Here is a 22,760-nt window from a genome sequence, read left to right on the forward strand (position 1 = left end):
TCTCTGGATTCGAAAATCCAGAATCTAAACGTGTTTTCTTATTTGTTTCACATTAATAGGGTTCCTTCGTTTTTTTCTTGTTTGTATTTTGTTTTTTGGTGTAATCTTAGTTGTTAGTTTGATGGTTCATTTTCTTGATTGACCTGGCCTGTATTAGCTCATTGGGACTCAGGTTTAGGTAAGCTTTCACAGTTGTTACTAATCACACGCTAGAGTTAGTTTCCCATTCAAGGAGCATGGGAATGGGAATGGGCATTCAGAAGATATCTTATAATACATAAACCCTATAATGGTGAATGAGAAAGCTCAAGTCACATCTTTGCTTCGACTTCTATAAACTTAAGCAATAATAGTTCACAACTCACATGAGGAAACAAAAGATTATACGATACCAGAGACGTGTCTAAATTGGGCAGACGTTACACAACTAAAAGATCAGCAGAAACTCTGAGGAAAACAGAGGAATTTCCGAATGAGGAAGTTATCTTCTTTGAAAAGTTACTCAGTAGTTGAGATTTTTTTTCTCTTCTCATCTCCAAGACCACGTAGTGATGGCCTTAGGTACAGCCAACATTAATGATGAAAATTGCTGAGTGATTGACACGAGAATTAGTTGGTTAGAAACCTCTAAATAGATCAAAAGCAATTTCTAAAACCTTGGAGACAAGTTTGAAATCTTTGACGAAAGACCTACAATATAAAGTCTTTATATATGCGAGAAGAATCCTGAGCATTACTAGGTTGGGTTCTCATGCACTGGCTTTACCTAATTCACCTATGGTCGGAGATTTCATTGCATGGAAACTGGAACTGCCAACTTTTGCAGTTGGTTTATGATGCTTCACCAGGGGAACCAATGACTGGACTACATCAGCCATTAGAGGCCGATAATCCGCTTCAGGCTGCACACACATGGCAGCAATGGCAGCAACTTGAATGACCTCTTTCATTGAGTAATCACCTTCAAGGCCCGGGTCCATAATCTGCTCAACCTTCTCTCTATCGGTAAGCCGGGGTAGAGCCTTCACACACAAACAAGCAGAAACACATAATACAATGAGAATACACAGCAGCAACAACAACAACAGAGGAAAGAGAAATGCAGAGCCCAAGGAAAAGAAGGCTTTGTGTGTGAGTGGGGGGAGTCTGGTTTTGCTCCCCTTGTGGGTCTACTTTCTCCACCAGACATTTAGGAGAGGAGTCCCACCTTATCGGTTTTGATGAGTGAGACCTCCATCTGATAGTGTGGCAGAAATGGTGGGGGGTATTGTTACACAGTACCCTCAGGGGGGAGGTGATCCCACCTCTTCATTTTTTATTTATTTATTTAATTTTTTTTTTTTTTTGGGGGGGGGGGGGGGGGGGAACTGTTAAGAAGCTTTGATCATGGATGTCTAACAATCCGATCTTGCTGATTATCAAAGATCTTGGGAACTTCACTAACCAGCTCAGCACATAGAAAAACCCAAAAGAAGGATTTCTCTGCAAGCAGTTCCTATTGAATACCTTATCTCTTACTGGTGACTAGCCATCTTACAATGAAACAAAAAGCAAGTTGTTAGGTCTCAGACTGCTCTACGAGCTATTTAGTTCCAGAAAATTGATGCTGCAAAAGAAATAGTAGTGGAGGGAGGAATAGGGAGAAAGAATGGACAACTGGTGCAACATAATTGTAGAAATTCTGTAAAAATTTATTAAGTGTATAAGCAGATTAGGCTCTCTTCTATCTTCCTGTTCTCATTCTATTTTTTATTTTTTATTTCTCCCACTCCATTTTCCTCCTCAACAAGCCTACTGAGAAATGAGAGATAAGTGCATACCCAAGTTACAAGCACACCTTCCCCAGGAGCCCTTGTCATATCTACAGGCACTCTGCCTGTGAGCAATTCCAAGAGCACTACCCCATAACTATAAACATCGGATTTTGTTGTCAGATGCCCAGTCAATGCATACCTAGAGGAAAAAAATGCAAAATTTCAGACAAAACATGAAAGCATGAAGCAGTGTTTTGGCCTGATGTTAATAGGAAGTCATATAACAGTATCCAACACATATTGTAATGCTACATCATACGCAAAAATTTATTTAAACGAAAACAGGTTGGATATACAATTTCGCAATAGTAGTCTAGTACTGTGCAGTCCTCTTTTTTCAGTAATTTGTTTAGCTAATATAGACAAGCTTGAAATAGTGGGACCCTTCCATAGCATGCATTTTGCCATAAAAATTGGTGGGTATTGCCTACCTATATCTGAATTTGGGAACATTCTTTTCCAACAGCAGGGAAGAGAATTTTCCCCACTCCTTTTACACACATACATGGGGATATTAGTGGATCCTCGGAAATTAGTGTGTACTCATGCACATGCATGCCTAAATACACGAGGACAGAAGGAAAATAATGAGAAAATATCTTCAGATTCTTACTCAGGGGCCACATATCCCTGTGTGCCCAATACCCGGGTTGAAACATGCCCACCAGCCTTTTCGGATCCAAGCTTGGCCAAGCCAAAATCGGAAACTTTGGCATGGAAGTTCTTGTCTAAGAGGATGTTGCTGCTCTTAAAATCTCTGTGGATCACAGGTGGGCTCACATGTTCATGCAGGTATTCCAGCCCTTTTGCAGCCTCCAGACCAATTCTCAACCGGGTGTCCCAGTCCAACTTTTTTACACCAGCACTGCTGGAACCTGTAAAGTTCAACAAGAAGACAGTAGTTCAGCAAACGATAGATCACACAGAAGTATCAAGAAATCCAGTTGTATGAGTGATACACCAAAACAAGCTTCAATGGTGGCCACACAGTCACTAGCTTGATTGGCTGGCACTCACAATTACAGTTGTCAAGGTGTCACCACAAGTCCAGGTGCTTTTTTTTTTCACTTTGTTGCCGTGGCCCCTAGGCCCCTTGGTTTGTCTAGATGCTCATGACAACTATGCTCACAAAAGGTACAACATGTTGCACATCATTGCTGCCTCCTACTCATGAGTTTTAATTGTCCAAAACAACCCCACCAACTGGCCAGTACAATGCCCAATTTTTACTTACATTGCATGTTTCACCTTATGAGTTGATATTTGGATGTCTGGAACAGCACTTCAATGCTCCAAATGACTCAAAAATAGGCTACCCACAAAGTGACTCCTCTTACCTAGCTTGGTTGAGTAACAAAGAAAAACTTTCCCCATGTTTGATACTGATAGATAAAATGATGCTCATACATTGATGACATCTTGAGAATGTAACTTGACAAAAAAGTGGTAAGATTCAGGTAACTACAGCCTACAATGTGTCAAAAATTTAACCTTAGACCAGAAGAAGCCAATCATTGACTTAAAAATAACTTCAAGCCAAAATTACTCGAGGAGAACAAGCTCAGACATCAGTTATATATGTACATGACCAGGATAAAGTGAAGCCATCTTCACATAGCAACTTTGCACTGCCTGAAAACTTAAGCTGTCATGTATGGAGAACCCACTAGTATTAAGTGACCATCAAAGTCCTAGAATTAGGTTGATTTGGGATTTTTCCAAACAATAGACTATCAATAAAACACCTACTATAACAATGTCGGGCCACTCTCTCACAAAGGAATAAACTTTTTAAAGAGATTGACCACAAATATCACACATTTGAGCTTCCAAAATTTGGGCCAGCCCAAACACATACAACTAACTACAACCATCTAAATGTAGTACCTTTCCATGTCATTAATCTTCAATCTGCAAGCACTAAATAGTCCTGTCAAGGGGCCTCGGGGCAATGGTTGGCAGGCCATAGTTTTAGCCTAAGGTCAAGGTATTGAAACAGCATCTTAGCAAAAAAATTTGGGATAAGGCTGCGTAGGAAAATTGCCCCTCCCCAAGACTCTGCTTGTGCAGAAGCATTCTGCACCAGGTTCGCCCGTTCTTTTTCGCTCTTTTTTTTTTAATAGTCCTCTCCAATCAACATTTACTATCTTTATGTGATAGTACATTAGCATCTAGAAGTCACTGTGAAGTTAAATAAAGTTGCTTGAAGATGCCATTGTTGCAAGCTTTGTGACATCTTCTCTAGCAGACATGGGCACTTACATCAAGCATATTCTGTCTTCTTTGTTTTCCTTTCCCCTCTCAACCTCTCCCCACCCCACCCCCTTTAAGAAAAGAGATTGACATTGCTATGAAACGCAGAGTTCTTTCTCCACAAACTATAAACGACCAAGTATCAATAGTTAACTGTTAGGAAGCTACTTGATAACTATCTAATCATCCCAATGACATGCATGTAGTCATTATTTCAACAGAATGTGCAAAGTTCCTCATTCAATTTGTACCTCTAATTTGTTTGTTGATTTCTTAGTTTTGTTTCCAAATTTAATTCCTATTTTAGATTCTGATATTAGAAAATTCAATAGTTGGTCTTGTTGCCTTCGTGTTGTTAAGTGTTAACAAGAAACTGTACCAATGGACCAGAAAGAGATTATATCCTTCAACTTGTTATTTTGATTTACTTATTTTATTGATAAACAGAAGTACATTAATTGATTCATTTATGGGGTAATCTGGATCCCCTACTCAGACAAGTCGGATTTTTAAGTGTTTAATTTAAATGAATATGTGTAAAAACTCAAACCCATCAACAAATCTTCACAAGATTTCTTTCAAAAGAGGAGAATATTGTGATAAATTAATATCATAATTACTTGAATCCATTCAAGTAAACTAGAGAGCACTGGAGGAGGAAACTAGAGAGCTAGCACTCAGAATTCCCTACTTCGAAAATGTTCTGGGAAGAGTCGTAAAAATTTCACCTGGAATCTCTAGAAACAAAGCAGGGAACAGCTCAAGGACAATGAAAACAGAACCAGTGTAAAGAAACCACTTACCACAGGTGGGATACAGGTGCTCCTGCAGACCTCCATTGGACATAAACTCATAAACTAGCAACTTATGGTTACTATCGGAACCATATCCAAGCAAACCCAACAAATACGGAGAACGAAGACGACCCAGCAACTCCACCTATCGTTTCTGAAGCTAATCAGACAAAACCCAAGAGAGAAAGAAACAAAAATATGAAGAAAAAAAATATATGATTTTGGAAGACCATTAATCGAACCTCCATTTTGAACTCCTCTTCTCCCTGTTTTCCAGCTTGATCCATCAACTTAACCGCGACCTTCCTACCGTCTGAAAGCACACCTCTGTAAACAGACCCAAACCCTCCATGACCAATGATATTTGACTTACTGAAACCACAAGTCGCCGAATGAAGCTGCTTGAAAGTAAAAACTTGAAGGCCATTCTCAGTCGCAACCTGCACCTCAGCTCGACCAGCTCTTTTCCCCTCATCAGTGTCTCCTAAAAAACAGGGGTGGGCGAATCAACAAAGGGAAAAGATTGGGAAAATGGAACAACACTAGACGGAGAAGAAAGAAGATACTCACTACTCAACTGGGACTTCAACTTTAAGCGTTTGGAGACTTTATTTCGTATGTAGCAGTAGTAACTGAACGCAAACAACAATGAGACCACAGATAAAGCTGCGAGGGCAACAATGACCAAGAGCCCAAGTCTCTCTTTCTTCCTGTAGTCCTCCGCTTCCATCTTTTGAATCTCAGAGCAAAGTAAGTAACCCTTCAAAAGCCGGTTAAAGAACACAAAGCTAGTGCCATTTCTAAGGGAAAGCCCGGAAAGGGGAAAAAAAAGTAGAGATATCAGTCAGGGAGGGCTTCGCGACACAGTTCTCAGTTTCTCGCTTCACACTCCCCCTCTTCTCTCACTTCTCGGTTCCTGGAGTCTTCTTTGACTAAACCGAAGTAAACTAATGAGGGGTGAAGTAGAACACCACGCAAAGCTTGCTTTCCGTAAATTGGGATTCGATCCATGGAGAGGGCAATGAAAAACCAGAGAGTAACATGAGAAAGAGAAAAAGACAAACAAGTTAACTTCCCAATGCCTATTCAAGGCCTTTCAAAAGGTATAATTATTTTTACCAATAGGTCCCATTGAATTTATGATAGTAAAGCCGTGAGAACTCCACTGACGGGGTGATGATTCGAATTCCTTTATTTCCTCCATTTTTTTTTAACTTTTGAATCCAATTTTAGATTTTACCAACAGACCTAGTAATGCTCAAACTGATATTTTAACCCATGATGTAAAAAATATTCATGCATAGTACGGTCTAGTGGCAGTCTCCACTTAATGTTTACTAATTTGATTACGATTGTATAATGAAACCATACTGAACCGCGCTAGAAACCATTTTTTCATACCGATTTTATACCAAAACCGTACTGGACCGTTTTTGCAAATACCGAAACGGTATGGTACGGTTTTGGTTCTATGTATTCAATGTTGGTACCGTACTGATTGACACCCTTAATTAGAAGCATGGTACACTGTGTCGGCGATATATCGTCGTGTTGCTGGGGGGCGACACGACTCCCCCCAGCGACACGATTTTTACAATATATCGCCGAAAAGTCGGTGATCTATCGCTACATTCGCATATATAACAGTGTTTCGTTTTTCGCCGATTTTTCATTCGATTTTTGCCAAAGTGATATAGGACCTCTACAGACTCAGGGGGCGCTGCCACCCCTGCCGAGGTGGCCTCCCCGGACGCCCACCCGCTCTCAGGGGAGCGGGACTTTGTGTCCATCGACAACAATATGTGAAGCATGAGCCATACTCAACATAATTGTATGATGAATTGTAAACTTTAGTACATCTATTTATTAGTTGTGTATTTGTTTTCTGTTTATATATTTACATTAGTTTATATGAATTTTCCAAACTTTCAGTTTTGCCCGCATATAGCCAGACATGTGCTAGTTATAAACTTTAGATTAGGTGATGTTTTAGGTCAAAATAACACTCCCAATGTGTTTATTGCCATCAAATTAGGCTACACATCAAATTTTATGTCAAAATGACTTGAAATACCCTTTGAAACAGGGGTTCGATTTTTCATCGTACCCCTGCCAAAAGTCGGCCGACATCTGGCAACATGTCGCCCGAATCGTCGTGTCACCATGGTCCGACATGGCGACACGGACTGACATGTCGAACCATGGTTAGAAGTAGTCTACTAATACTAATAGTGTTGGTAATAATAGCGATAATATTCATATTAATGAAATTTCTAGAAGTGTTGGGGACTAAAAGTTACAAAATGAGCATCAAGCAGTGAAGACTTGATGTCTACCAAAACCGGAATTAAATTGATAAGCCATTACTTCTTTGGTAGTTTGGTGGGCTATGTAATAAAAAGACAACCTTTTCATCATTAAACCAAACTTGTTGAATTTGAGTTGTTTCTGATTTAGAGTATTGTAAACCTCATTTATTTGCCCACAACAATGCATCCAATTTAACTACTTTTTTCCAAACTTCATGCGTTAGAATAAATGAATTTGCCATCATCCATAAGCCCCATTCTCTAACCTACTAATTTTAGAAATTCATTATATATCCCTATACACAATAAGGTAAAATAGTGAATAAAATATGTAGATAGGGAAGTATGGTAATATGTATTTTTTAAATTGTGAGAAGTGGTTATTTTGGTAAATCAATGACAAGTGTTATGTTTAGCTCTATGAGTCACATGTTGATATTTTTTATTCTTTTAATAAGATTGGGTTTAAATTTAGGCATAGTTATATTATTTCTTTCAACTCATATAAAATAACATGTGATTACAAGCATACAGAAAAACCACTAGCTTTTGTGCTTGTCTTGCTAGAAATCAACTAAGAAGCCATTAAGAAATGCAAAATGGTTTCTTGGGCTAGGTGTTCCATTCTCAACCCAAGGGGTTTCATCGCCCAAATTCTTTTGGTCTATTTATAAGAGATAAAAACATGTCAAAGAGTCTATGTCTTAGCTCCACACTGTTCACAAAAATTGTGCATCTCCGTTTATTGAAATTATGCAAATATAACTAACTGGTAGCCTTGCATTCAAGTGATGCCAAAAGAAAGATTTGAGTTTAGAATGTAACAGTAATTTCAATAACATTTTCCACCATTCAAGTGCAATCCTTATAATTAATTCATCATATTTTTCTGTTCGATAAAAAAAATATATATATATATATCATCCGCAAACAATAGGCGAGAGAGTTCCAAAACTAGGGTCAGTAACCGTATTGCTTGCAAGTTGGGTTGAACCAGTCATGCTTCAACTTGAAAAAAATAGTTCCCCATAAGGCCATGGCGGCTGGCTTGCCTTGTTGTATGGAGAAATGGTCGTGTGGAGTTAGAAAGCGACACATCAGAAGAAATTAGTGAAATGAACTGGGGTCGCTTCTTCACCTTTCACTAGTCTACTACTACTAACACCAATTTATGAACTCAAAAACTCCCATGACGTGCAATTTGGTCTAACGGATGCACTGATTGGGTCGAGTTCTTCTAAATTCTCATCTCTATAGGTATGGTTTAAGTTTACAGTATTTTTTAAAATACTTATCTACGTAGGAACACGATTAGAATATTTAGAAGTTAGAGCCCATCGATATATGAATTCTGAAAGTCTACTTTGGATTTGGCTCCTTACACTCACTCGATTGCAGCCGGACTTGTGTGCTTCCAGAAGAAGTTTGAAGTAATTGCAGAGTTTATGCTAAAGAAGGGCTAAAATCTAAATGTCCTGCAGCCCCTATTCTCCTGGTAAAATCGCAACTCGCGAGAGAAGAATGTATGAAATGGAATCTAATGCATGTTGATAAGGACGGTAGTTTGTTCATGTTGATCCACTTCCCGAGAATAGATTTGGAGCAGATCTAAATTTTCAAAAGAAATTCACTGGGGAGCGAGCACTTTGTAGAATAAATGTGAGACACAACTAACTTTAACCATGCTAGATACTTTGTTGCCATTTTTGATAGTAAAATGGCCCACTTGGCAAAAACAGTATTCCTATCCTGATGCATCTCGATTGTAGACAATAGGTGCTGTGCATTTAATGCACAGCATAGCAAACTAACTCCAAATACGGTGCGGAGAGAAGAACTGACCAATTACAGATTCTCTCGTTTTGGGATTCCATTTCCATTTTCTAGACTTTCTGGCTGATTCCGCCAAATTCAGATCTTGATTTGAATCAGGAATGATGAGGGCAAACAGAAACAGAAAATATCTAAGAGTGCAATTCTTCATTCTTTTTCTAACAATCCATGATTTCCATCAAGCCGAACCAGTTTTCCTTACAACGGGAATAATGGTATCGCAAGGCACAACAATATCCATTAATCATTTCTGAAGGCAGATTTGCTACAATTAACACCACCATTTTGAAATTTGGTTTTTGATTAGTCCCGGATCCATTTTTAAAAAATGAAAGGGTTTTGTTGCTCTACTTGATGGAGGCCTGGTAATGAATACTTTAATAGCAGCTTAATAGCAATTCTGTTTCTTCTAGAACGGATAACAGTTAGTTGCATCTTGCTGTAGTAGGACCAGACTTGACAGAAGTTCAAATCATTCAATTTCTTGTGGTGGACAAGGACAACATTGCCTGCTCTGCTGCAAACTGAAGATTTTACGGCCTGTTATCTTGATTGTCCCCTTCTTGCAGAATGTCATTCCATCACTTGACTGAATCAGTTTTGGACGATTCGTAATAATGAGTGTTGACAACATATCCAGTCATGCCAAGCATCATGATTACACAAAGCAGCACATAAACAGACTCATCTATAATCTGAATGCTAGTATACAATTTATTGAGAGGGGACAAAATTGAGGTGAAAACTATGGTTTATAACCCAAAAAGAAACAGATTTGATAGAATAATTCTACATTAAGGATCCTGGCTTGAAATTAGTTCCCATGCACACTCAAGACCACATCATTTCACCTGTGATCTGGTGAAATGGTCAGCCGCCAATGACAATGATTGTATAGAAACTGGGAAACCAGGGCCCATCTGCACGTCAAGATCACCGTTACCAGCCATTCAAGATACCTGAACTACAAGTTGAATAGACAGACATCTACATACTAAAGAAAAAATAACGACACAGACACAAGAAGCAGAACAGGAGACCTGCATGCGCATGCAAGAAAAGCTAGGAAGCATTAATCGGAAATAAAGGGGTAGTAGGGGTGGGATTTTTCAAATGAAAGGCCAATTATCTGCCATGTTGTAAATCATACAGGTCCCAAAATTGTGGAAACGTAGACCATAAAGATCCTAGTTTATACATAAATTTCTACACCAAACAGCATTTGTCAAATGACCAAATAGAACTTGAGAATAAAAGACAGAATATTGCAAAGTTACGCATCAACTGAATAAATGCAAAGGGGCATGCCAAGACAGAAAGGGTATTGGATTAAATTAGGCTTTTGACATTCAACAAATGGCTAATCTAGAATCTAGACCATATACTATCTGCCTAGCATGGAATTATCACATCATTATCCCACATGGCATAACAAGGACGGGCCCAGCAACAAAAATGGGTTATCCAAATTATATATATAATGGTATAGTCAACTGAAAAAAGTTGCCAGCAAAGAAAATGACCGAAGTCATTCACACTTTGTACCGCAAACTTTTGAAGATTCTAATGTTCAAAATCTAGGGCGTTTCACCATCCAAGGGTTTCTCAGTTGGTAAATCCATGAAGTACTACTGCCATGTAGGGTTTCACAGGTTCGACTCTCCCTATGGAATATATAATAATCCCCACCCCCAAAATATAAAGCTACCAATTCCCAATAAATAAATAATCTTGGTGTTCCACAACTAGGCCATGCATCAAAATTGGTGGCCCATCAGAACTCTAAGCCCACTACAAGATGGTAAATGGTTAACATAAACATGAGAAATTGATGATGTTTATAATGCCATGAGCCCAACGCCGGGTTTTTTCAGTTAAGGCCACAGTTATAGCTACTTCATATGGTCTTTACAACTCTAGCATTAACAAACAGAAGCAGTTTCCCAGGCGAGTAAGTCCATGAAGTACTACTACCATGTGCCAAGTCAAATGAGGGCATGAGGCCTAAATCTTGGGAAAACATAGACTAATGGTTCCCTGCTTGGCTGTGCAACAAAATAAAAGGATCTAGAATCAATTGAACTAGTTAGATGGTGCATGCCAACATATCAGAATCAATTGAACTAGTTAGATGGTGCATGTCAACATAATACCATAATCTGTAAGACTGAATTTCACCCTGAATGTCCAACAGTCAAAATTGCGATATAGTCCTTCCATATGGCACAACCAGGTGTGCCTGTTGACATACTTCTTGGTCATCCCATCCAGAATATTTTTAAATAAGTTTTTTTTTTTTAAATTATTTTTTCCCTTACTTTAAAAAGAAACACAAAACATTTTCAAGGCCATAGGCATTCCCAGAGCTAATTTTGTGGACCAAAACAGAAGGACAAATCTTGATTGAGCAAGGGACTAAAGCTTGGCTCCAAGTTAACAAACCCAAGTACAAGATGACCATACAACAACAACTACAGTAAGCTTAGCTACATGGATTCTTGCCTTCCAATCAATTTTGTTTGAAGCCATATTAAATACAAGGCCTAAGCTATGCATATCATTTCTCACCATTTCTCTTAAGGCTATCTTAGGTCTGCCTAGCTCTTCTAGTTCTTTCAAGCTAAATTATATAACCTCTCCATACAGTGGCATTTATAGGTCTCCGTTGAACTTGGTCGTGCCACTTTAAACGACTTTCTCGAAACTTATCACTTATGGGAGCAACTCCCAGACCGACTCTAATATGATCATTCCTTATCTTATCCTTCCTAGTTTGTCACTCATCCATCTTAGCCTCCTCAGTTCTGCTACACTTAGTTTATCTATATGGTTCTTTTTAACCGCTCAACACTTTGCACCGTACATCATAGCTTATTGAATGACGGTCCTATAGAATTTTCCTTTAAGCTTTAATGGAATACATCGATCACACAAGACCTCAGATGCACCTCTTCACTTCATCCACTCTATTTTAATTCTTTGGGAAACATTATCTTCTATGTCACCTCTTTTATTTATGATTGAACCTAGGTACCTAAAACAATCACTCTAAGGAATCTCCTTATCGTCAAGTTTCACCACCTCATTATCTGCCTGATCATGACTAAGGGAGAGAGGCCATGTTTATGTTTATTCTGGCACCATCATGATGACCTCTTTAATGGTGGGCTGGTAGCCTCTCCATTATTAAAATAAGTTGACACCATATGCAATATCCTGTTAACTGAAGGGGGGGGGGGGGGAGAGAGCGAGAGAGGGGAAAAAAGAAGATGGGTTTGGCATCAGAATAGACCATGACATCCCATTAGTTCCATTTTTGCCTGAAATTACCAGACATGCATGAACTTGTGACCGAGCAAGAGGTAGTGAAACCTAGCTGGAGTTTTAGCTGTTAAGCATTTAGTAGAGAACATCCGCAGAACATTTGGGGTTCCACTTTTATTTGTTGTTTGGGGTGGCTGCGCCTTGCTACTGATAGTATCGACCTGTATGCTCTGTCACTGAACACAAACAAACACCCCTCCCCCTCCACTCCACAAACCCAAAAAAAGATTGAAGAAGAAGAAGAAGAATTAACCAAGAATACAATCTTTATTGGGTTCAGTGGCAATTAGCACCAAGCAGTCAGAAAATGGAAGGTCCTACTGATAACTGATGGATGGATAAGAAGAACAAAACCACAGCAGACTTTGTACAAGTTGAAAAAAATGCTAATTTGGCTAGAGGAACACATACAGGGTACTGGTTAGGTTTAGAGTATGTGGTTATTTAGGATTAAATAGCATTTGCTCGGGTAGGTTACTAGTTATGGACCACCCAAGTTATAGCAGCCACAGTCCTCAACACGGCAAAGGGACCAAAGCGTGGGAGAGGGTCAAAATCAACTCAAGACACTTGGACACGTAGGTGACATCTTGGTAACTATGGTAACCTACAGCAGCTGGACTTAATTAATGGTAAGTGGATGTATGGTCCTCAGGCTAAGTTTGGTTTATGGTCCCGTTGTTCTTTGACTTTCAGTGGGCTACAATTAGGATTGCCTTGACACACCTAAGTCATAAGTAGGAGTTTGCCTACTGTTTTTTAGCAACTATTTATTGTCATAGCAGGCAGCCATTTAAAGGTAAATCTTAAATCAATAAATTGTTGTGCAGCCGGTCTCCATATAGGCGGATTCCTATTCCCTAGGCATTACATATATTCTGCTTATCCTGCACTTTCTAGTTCCTGTTTATTACATGGAAGCCTTATATAAGTTTCCAATCACGTAACCAACCATCGTTCTCCATTTTTTCTCCATCAAACCATTATGCACAAAATCCCGTAACCTGCTCAGTTCACCCTCAGACACCAATTGGAGTATTTTCAACTATTTGTTTTCTAAAACCCAGATCCAGTCCCCTTATAACAATGTTTTTATTCACCCAAAGCTCTAGTCTTGTTATCCAACCTTACTCCTCCCATCACCTATCATGGCATCATTAATTCTAACCCTAGCCCTAAATTGATCCTACAATCCTCAGCTACTAGTCTCCTCGTCTGCTGCAAGCAGCAGCAGTTTTAGAATAGTTTACCTAATTGACTACTTAGTTTGGCTCTGGGCTGCATTACTTGCAACTCTTGGAGCTACTACCATTATGGCACCCAAAAAGGGAGGAAGTATAGTTTGGAGGAGGAAAAGAAAAGATGGGAAACCATTTCTCTAGTTACTAAATGAGCATTCTTCAAGCACATGTCCGGAGAACACTCACCAAGGAGGTGTCCGAACTTATATACGAGAATTTCGATGTCCGAAGTAAAAGAAGCTTTAAGGAGGATGAAACGGCAAAACACAAGGTCGATGAAATCCCAATGAAGTAGGAAGAGCAGGAACCCAGGACTAGTTTGGTTGACAAGTTGTTTAATAAGATTATGAGCACGGGGAAAATGCGAGATTGGAGGAGAAGTGTTGTGGTTCCAATTTACAAAAATAAAGGAGATATCAAAGGAAAACAAGAGGCAAAAGAGAGCCAAGAGAAAAGGGAGAGAAAAGAAACCCGGGAGACACAACACGAACGAGAACAAGGGAGCGGGAAGACACAACGGAGGCAACAAAGGAGACATGGAAAGGAAGAAAAGAGGAAAGACAAGGAAGACCAGAAAAAGCAAAGAGCCAGAGCGAAGCAAGACAGAGAAAAGAAGGCAAGAAAAGAGAAAGAAGGAAGAGAGGCGGGACAGGAGAACAGGGGGACAAAGAAGGAACGAAAAGGGCAACAAGGGCAACAAGCCAACAGGGAAGGAGAAAACCAAAGAACAAGAGAGGCCCGGGAGCGGAGAAGGGAGAAACCCAAGGGGAAAACCAAAAGAACAGGAGAGTACGGAACAAAAGGAAACAGAGACAAAGAAACAGAACAGAGACGGAGAGAAGGAACGACGAAAAGAGAGAGGAGAGGACAGGAACAAAGAAAAGAGGGAAGAAGAGAGGCCAAAGAAAAAAAGGGGAGAAGGGAGAGGGACGGAGACGACAAAAGCAAAGGAAAAAAGACCGCCACAAGAGACGGAGGGAAAAGAACAACGAAAACAGGAAAAGAACAAGAGGAGAGGGAAAACAGGAGGAAAGAAAGAAACGATAAAGAGTGCGGGAGCCCCAAAGGATAAGCTAGAAAGTCGAGGGGAGCACAACGGAGACCAAAAGCCGGAGAAGGGAATAACCAAGAAGGAATAAGAGCTAGGGGTAGACAAGTAACTAGGAGAAGTGGTGAGAAAGGATATGTATAGCTTAGGCTTGTATTAGATGGCTGAGAGTTGGAGGGAAGATCCATGTAGGACCCCATTTAGTTGGGAAAAGGCTTATTGTTGTTGTTGTTGTTGTTGTTGTTATTATAATATCTAGCTACTGTAAAATTTAGGTTCCTATGATTGTTCAACAATGCTCTACACAAAACAAGGTCTAGAGAACAAAATATACTTAGACCAAATTTAAATTTTCTTTTCTTCTATGTATTTTCTGATATTATTATACAATAAATCCCATTTTATAAATTAACACATGCAAGAATTGACATGCAACCATATCAACAAGGTGACTCAGTACAGGCTAACAATCTTACCGTACTGCACAGGGTGAAGGAATTTACATATCCAGCATATTTGGAAGCTGCAAAACAGATAAATAAATGATAGCATCAAATACTAAAAAGATCCAGAAATATGTCCTTACTAGTCGAAGTGCAAATTCTCAAAACAACCTATGTTTGATATAAAAAAAAAATGTTGGTTAGAACTAAAATATTTCGTGACTTATTTGTCATTTTAAATTTAAATTGATACCTGGGCAAAGAATCTTCCCTCTAAAGTAAATAGAAAAAAAATCATAACAGAATAACCTAGTGCCAGAAGAAAAAACAAAGATTTTTTTTTTGGTCAATAACGTTTCGTTTCTGATGCAAAGGAAAAACCCCAGTAAACTTTTACATGACTCACCATTAGAGCTGGAGGTGATACCAAAAGAAAACAACAGCCATCAACATGACTGAAACAATAATTTCAAGCTAGCTCAATCTGCATATCTTTTTTCTGAAAATTTTCCCTCTCGGTTGGGGTCACCTTACAAATAAAATGGTATAAACTCTAGGCAAGAAACAATGGTGCATTTTGAACAACATTGTAACAAGAAGCTATACAAATTCAACCCAAAAAAGGAACTAGCCTCCCGGAAAGCTCACATAGGAAGCCATACCCATGAGATATTGGAAGGTCAATCAAGATTATTCTTGACAGCATATTAATTCCAAACACAAAAAGCCTTTTGTCCTTCTCCTTGCATTATGGAAGAAGAACTTAGTTGGAATTGAGTTTCAATTGAGTTGTATTGGTTTCAGTGTCTATCAAGACGAGATGTGGGTCGAGTTTATTTTCAATCTGTTTCTGAATGAACTTTCAACCCCATTCCAACCATATTTTGGAAACTTCACACTTTCAACCAGATCATCTCGTATGTAGTCACTCATCCCAGTCAGAAGGTTGAGGAAACTTGGAAGGAAATCAGGACACACTTGTTTGTGCCAAATATCATAAAATAAATGTCACTCAAGATTTTCTTTCATAAATAAGCAAATACCCCTTATTTGAATCCAATAAAAATTTTCTATAAGGATAAAAAAATCAATCTCTCATTTCACCAAAAACAAAATTTTGACAGTAGGTGCAATCTTCAAATTTTGAACACTGGGGATTTGTCAAGAATTCCATAAATCTTAATTAGAAAAGCATTATCAAAACCAGCATAGCAGTAAAAAATGCATTTGTTTTTATCTCAAAAAAGCAACTTCAAAAAGCACTGGCATTTGGCACACACCAAATTAGGCTTGAGTAGAACATAACTAAATATAAATCATACTAAGCAATCATGGATTTGTTGGAAAGCATTCAATATTGCTTAGGTATGTCCCAGTCAAACCTTATCTGAAACCATGTCCAACCACAATGGACACTATCAAACTTGGGTCACAACCATAAAGTATTATTTAGAGTTCTTTAAGTGAAACGAATGAATTTAAAATATCAGAAATAGGAAGCCCAAAAAGAATCAGAGCCAAAAACAAACTCTGGGCTCAAAAATCAAGGTTTTAAATTCACTTGGACAATTATCGGGCTTTGACCAATCATGGTTTTTCAGCTAATCCAAACCAGCATCAGCACCGAAATTTGATCCCTGGTTAGCATCACCGATTATTTTGGGTTGGTGAGTAATAAGTGTATAAAATTTCCTGTATTAATATGCACATTTTGCATGTTTACGACAGGGTATGTTCTCAAATTCTACAATGAACCCATCATAGTCCATTTGCCAACCAAGGGGGAAAGAAAGAGGGAGGGGGTAAGATGTGCACTACTCACTCTTCTTTAAACCCACAGGCTTTGCAAGCAGAAGCGCATTCACAAATGCACCAACATTCTCACGTATATAATCCTCTGAAAAGTTTACCTGCAATAGTTATAAATTTATTCATCTTTTTCATTGCAGATGAATAGATCCATGATTAATCAAATCATGTGTACTAATCACAAAGTATATGCACCCACATGGTAATATATTTAAATTCAACAATGAAATTAAAGATGGTGTCTTAGCGATCATATACCTTTCCAAGGCCCACATGCACAATGGCAGTTTTGTCAATTTTGAAATCGATACGACCTTGCTTCGCCTGTTGCACTGCCCCAGTAACATCATTGGTCACTGAACCTAGCTATGTAGCAGGAAGAAAATAATTAGGGGCATTGCAGTCAATATCATATGTTAACACCCATTTAGTATCATCAAGTGGACAACTCACTTTAGGGTTTGGCATCAAACCACGCGGTCCTAGAATTCTTGCTACCTGTCACAGAAAGATCAAAATCTTTATTTAAAGAGAAGCACCAATTTGATTTGGTTATATGCAATACAAGTAGTATAAAATTTCCATTACCTTTCCAAGACGGGGCATGAAAAGGGGTGTTGCAATACACTTGTCAAAATTGAGCTTGCCACCACCTTCAAGAATCCAAGTGAAGAAGTTTTAACAGTTAATATGTAATTCAAATTAGAGAAAGTATTTTACAGTGACATAACATGATAAAGTAAGAGTTGGTAATGGGCTAAAAGTGGTAAATTTTGTCTTCTATCCATATGGACTAAATTCCCATTCTAAATCCTACTAATACGATATCATATATATAAAAATGAAAATAGTAATGTACAAATATTAAGGTCAAGTCATAATATAAAAATGCAAGGGGAGGGTTTTCCTTTAGAATTTTCAGTGGGTTATTTATCAGAGATCAGATACTTCATTTATTGAAGTAAGCAAATTACTATTTTTTATTTCCTCTATAAGCTCATCTGCTCCAACTATATCAGCCCCTGCAGCTCTAGCTTCATCTGCAGCTGCTCCTTCAGCAAACACAGCTACTCGGACAACCTGAAGCAATAAATTTACTTTTAATGACTAAGGATGTACATATCTTGCTTCGATGACATCATAGAGACCAAGCATAAATTGAAGGTCACCTTTCCAGTACCATGAGGCAAACTTGCAGCACCACGCACCATCTATGGCCAAGTAAAATACAATCAAAGTGTAAATGAAACTTAATTATCAAATCAATTGAAAGTTCAAAACAATGAATATTCTAGAACCAATGGTTTAAAAACCTTACAACGAAAATAGTTTCATATAAATTAACACAAAAATGGTGGAAATAAAACACAGTTTTTGGTTCCATCTCACATACACTGCAGTGCCCTGTCTTGTTTCCTTGGGTAAATCTTTGGACTTGGATTGGATAATTTACAGTTTTCAGGACAGCACTTGGAAACAAGGAGCTAAATGTGGTTTGAGGCATAGTATGAGAACTTGCTGAGATCTTGGCAACATCAATTTTTTATGGCTGACTGAGACATGATTCCATACGAGTTCATATATTGGTCCCCAGATCCTTGTGATGGTATGTTTCATAATTTCACTGTATTTCTATGCTTCCCACTTGAGTCTACTTTCGATTTCAACGATAAAATTTTACCCTAATTAGGTTTTGGGGCCAACTGAGTTGCCCTCTGACATTGAGTTTACAAAAGCCAAACCTTAATTTGAGGAGAAAGAGAATATATTCAGATTATACATTTGGTTTTCAATCCCCATAGACAAATCTTTTGACTTGGATATCAGTACATTTGTTTCTGAAAGTAGGAGGCTACATTTGGACATCGGATGTATTTTGGGTATTTGTGGAACCCATGGCAAGGCCCTTACTAGGTGACAGAGTATTCATTCTAGAAATTAGAAAATGAGGATGGGTATCCTAAATCCAGCTACTTGTGGGATATTCTTTAAGGATTCTGGCAGGGGAGATCAGAGAAGCATAATTTTTTCAGACCATGATGGTCATCTCCCACAGTTTATAATGACTTTATTGAATTGGCTTCTGCAACCAGCTGATTTTGGGTTTTCTTTAGTAGATGCCCTATCTTCTGAGATTTGAATTTGAAAGCCAAAACTTCAGGTTTAGGTTTAAGTTTCACTGATCCTAAGCCTCCACACCATAACCAAACACTAGTTACCCTTGTCTCAAATCCCAAAAGCCCTAGACAGCCCCTAAAACCTCGACCGCAGGGTTTGAGAAATCCTAATTTGCCCGCTGATTTCATTGATTGATCCTGGAAGACTGACCCTCATTCTTTGAGACTATATCGCAAAGCCTTATGGCTTTTTTAATGATGCATATAATCTTAAGTGTGAGTAAGGATTAATCTCAAATCTCAGCAGTTTCTAGAACTCCAATTGATTTTATCATAGTTTTCATCAGCAAATTAAAGTAGAAACAACTGAAAAAATGTTGTTAAGTTAAATCATAAGGCATAGAACAGCAAACAATACCTGGTCACCACGACGTGGATCAACTCCCAACTTCACATGTGCTTCGACAGTTTCAACAAAACCACGCTTGGCATTAGCCTGGAGAATAACTAGAAATGACCCAGGGAAACCAATGAATACTGGGTTGCAAAAAATTATAAATAACAAAATAAGAAGATAGTTACACTTCAAGAATGGAGCGAAAACAATGGCCAAGGACATTCTGAAATAAAGGCATGGTTGTTAAATTCAGAGATCCAATATGGTCTTCAAACTGAACATAAAACATACTACTAATTGTAAGGCTCTTTCATGTATTGTAAAGAACTAATAAGAATGTCCCACATGAATGCCATGAAACAATCAATCACACATGTTACACATGTAATACCCATATGCTGTGCAATAAAGGGCTACAGATACGTAATATCAAGGTGATCAATGAAACACCAAATAGTTACATGTCAGTATGTCCCAATGACACATCATTAAGAACTAGCAACCCTGCAATTTTAACTAAAGAAAATAACCTTGTTCACCTTAGGACACATTCCTATGTTTCCTAGGAGCTCAAATGGTTGAACCATGTAATTATTATTTGCTATTCAGAACAGCAGCATGTAAGAAAGCTGATATGTTGTTAAACATCATTCTATGTTTCCATATAATATTCCACATTCCAACTTTTAATTATGTGACAGAACCTGCAAGGAGACTTGGAGAAGAGGGAAAAATAATAATTACATTTCTTTGAATTCTACACACAATATTGTACTTAGCTCAATTTCCACCGTTGTTCTTACAGTGTCTAGGCAACACAAAGTGTTGAGGGGATTCAAGATAAGGCAACACCAACAAGGCGACCAAGGCACCCACTAATGGGTATTCTAATCACCTCTGAGTCAAGGGCTAAAAAGCTTCATTTAATACAGGATTACAGGGATTAGGAACTGGATTTTAGAAGATAGAAAATAGAAACTGGAAATCAAATCAGAAACAAGGGACAGAATTAGAAAGTAGCTGAAATAGTGAGTCCAGATATAATAAACATAGAGACATATCAAGTCAAACTCAAAATAGAAACATAGAATAGATTTATTGACTGACTAAGGAGGATAGAAATAGCACATGAATAAGATTAGAAACTGGCAGAAAATAAAGACTAACAGTAGAAGCAACGTTTTACGCATCTTAAAATATCCAGTTACACTATTCCTGTATTACTTGATACACTCAATACATCTCGCATAAGCTATATTACTCAACCAATCATCCAAATTCCAAAACAATAAATTTTGTTTTTGCAAGAACTGTAGTAGTGTTGATTTTCATCGTTATTAAATTACAAACTGAGGATTAGATAAAAATCTAGAATTTCTTTTGGTCAAATATTGTGCGTGTGTGTGTTTTGCAATGGATCACTATGTTTATGAACAAATACCTGAATAATTGAATCAACCTATTTCTTTATTGCAATGAAGTGGAGTATCTAAACCTGAATCTTCCCCAAAATGAATATGATATAGTTTTTGGGTACCACAATTAAGAAATTTCATCCTTTATGCACAATCAATTTAATGCTAAGTTAGACCTAACTTCTCCAGTTGATGCAGTAAGGCATCAAAATTTGCAGAATAGAGGATATTAATCCATAACCGGAGGTAGGGAATAAGTTAGATCTGTCCAAAAAAAAACGTACCACCTGTTTCAATTTTTTCCATTACAACTTAGCCATGTGGATTGATTAGCATTGCCAGGCATGAAATTAACATTTTGCTTCAAGCACAGGAGTCAATAATCGTGGACTGGGTGGAAAGGAGTATGACTATGATTATCGTAGAGTTTACTAAGGCTGTGTACTAATCAGCGAGTCAGAAACATCAGATCAAACTAATTACTTCAGGAGAATTTCAAAACCGTGATTTGGAACCAAGGGCACAACAATGTACAAAGATTTAGGAGTAGAAAATTATCAGTGATATGAACTTCAGCTAAGGCAGCATGTTCGACCGAAGCATTTCAAAGGACTTCGGCAGATAAAATTGTGAGCCGACAAAATTTCAAGTTGGTCAACCTGCAGCTCCTAAATCGTCACGAAGCAAAAGAACGAGAGAAGCTAATTCGTACCTTCACTTCTCTAATGGCTTCCTGCAGATCGAGAACAACCTTCTGCTTCTTCTTCTCGACTTTGATTAAGGTCGGAAACGGAAGCTTTTCTTCTTCGGCTCCTCTCAGAACACGCCGTATCCGAAGATCAGATTCTATCCTCCTCCTCTCTTGTTCCATCTGCATATCTTCCTGTGTATCTTCTTTCTTCTCTAACTCTTCCATAGGCGCTTCTTCTGCTGAAACAGAAACTCTGTCTTCCGGAAGAGGTGCGACTTTTGCCGGATACGATACCGGTGATATTGACGGAACATCCTTCACGTATCTAAAGTCCTCCCGCGTCCACGCACGAGGTTGTGCAGCCGTCGCCGGCTGGGAATCGTTCTCTGATTGTAAACGATCTCTTTCATTAATTCTTGGTCTTCGAGGTAACGATCCTTGAGGCAGCACTGAAAGATCTTCATCAACGGAAGATGAATTCTTAGGTTTTACAGGATAAGACACTGGCTTTATAGGTGCAGTTTGCGAAGGCCTTTCAACAGTATCATCCGTTCGAGCCTCTGACTTCGTGTCAGAAGAAGAAGTGGAAGAAGTACAAAATGACCTACCGAACCGCAGAAATGAGCTATTAGTAGAACAATCGGCACCGTATAGGATTGATGGCTTATCTAGCAGAGTAGTGGATCCAGAGATTCCCAATCCAGCATTGCGAGGAGGTTGCAGAGATGAGGAAGAGGAATGAAGAAGATGGATTCGAGTAGAACCATATCTGCTGCAATGACGGCGAGCCTGAGACAGAACAAGTTCTAAGGCCGCCATGGTTACAGAGCTCACACAACCAGCGTTGCTGGGGTTTTAACAACTCGGTGCTTGGAATTGGGCCCTCTCTCTGCCTTCGAGTCCGATTCCCGACTCAGCATTTGAGAAACAAAAAGGGTTTTATGCAATCGCAGAGATACATACCATCAGACGCTTTAAAAGGTCCGTATCACGCTGAATCCTTTCGCGGAGACTCCACAAATCTTCCCGTCAGATGGGAATATAAATACTCGGTCCGACATCTGCCGTGACCTGTGGATCCCACTCAGAATTATACAAAGTATTTATTTGGATTAATAGCCCACAGGCCACAGTCTTTATTCCCTGGCCCAGGCCTTTGCGATGGGCTAGTCTTGGGCTTTTCAAGGCCTTTGCGATGGGCTCGTCTTGGGCTTTTCAAGGCCTTTGCGAGCTCCACTAAGGTGTGGTACATTTTAAATGAATTAAGAGGCC

General features: G+C 38.7%; 2 protein-coding genes across 2 annotated transcripts; both read right to left on the minus strand.

The window, feature by feature from the left end:
• Nucleotides 1-119: 119 nt before the first annotated feature.
• Nucleotides 120-5,888, minus strand: LOC149025465 (Protein kinase superfamily protein). The gene is made up of 6 exons (XM_089145686.1): nt 5,432-5,888; nt 5,104-5,345; nt 4,871-5,006; nt 2,428-2,689; nt 1,821-1,953; nt 120-1,022 (listed from the first exon to the last, which is right to left on the minus strand). Exons 1-6 carry the CDS (start codon nt 5,589-5,591, stop codon nt 750-752), a joined length of 1,206 nt encoding a protein of 401 aa, XP_089001812.1. The 5' UTR covers nt 5,592-5,888; the 3' UTR covers nt 120-749.
• A 3,280-nt stretch (nt 5,889-9,168) lies between these two features.
• Nucleotides 9,169-22,485, minus strand: LOC149025466 (Ribosomal protein L1p/L10e family). The gene is made up of 10 exons (XM_089145687.1): nt 21,510-22,485; nt 19,404-19,481; nt 18,038-18,079; nt 17,843-17,948; nt 17,457-17,521; nt 17,322-17,366; nt 17,127-17,234; nt 16,882-16,969; nt 15,093-15,139; nt 9,169-9,923 (listed from the first exon to the last, which is right to left on the minus strand). The coding sequence occupies exons 1-10, from the start codon at nt 22,305-22,307 to the stop codon at nt 9,846-9,848; spliced, it is 1,455 nt and encodes a 484-aa protein (XP_089001813.1). The 5' UTR covers nt 22,308-22,485; the 3' UTR covers nt 9,169-9,845.
• Between the last annotated feature and the right edge of the window lie 275 nt (nt 22,486-22,760).

The sequence above is a fragment of the Hakea prostrata genome, chromosome 2, assembly GCF_041222555.1.
Source record: "Hakea prostrata isolate BN-2017 chromosome 2, UWA_Hpros_2, whole genome shotgun sequence".
Classification (NCBI taxonomy): Eukaryota; Viridiplantae; Streptophyta; class Magnoliopsida; order Proteales; family Proteaceae; genus Hakea; species Hakea prostrata.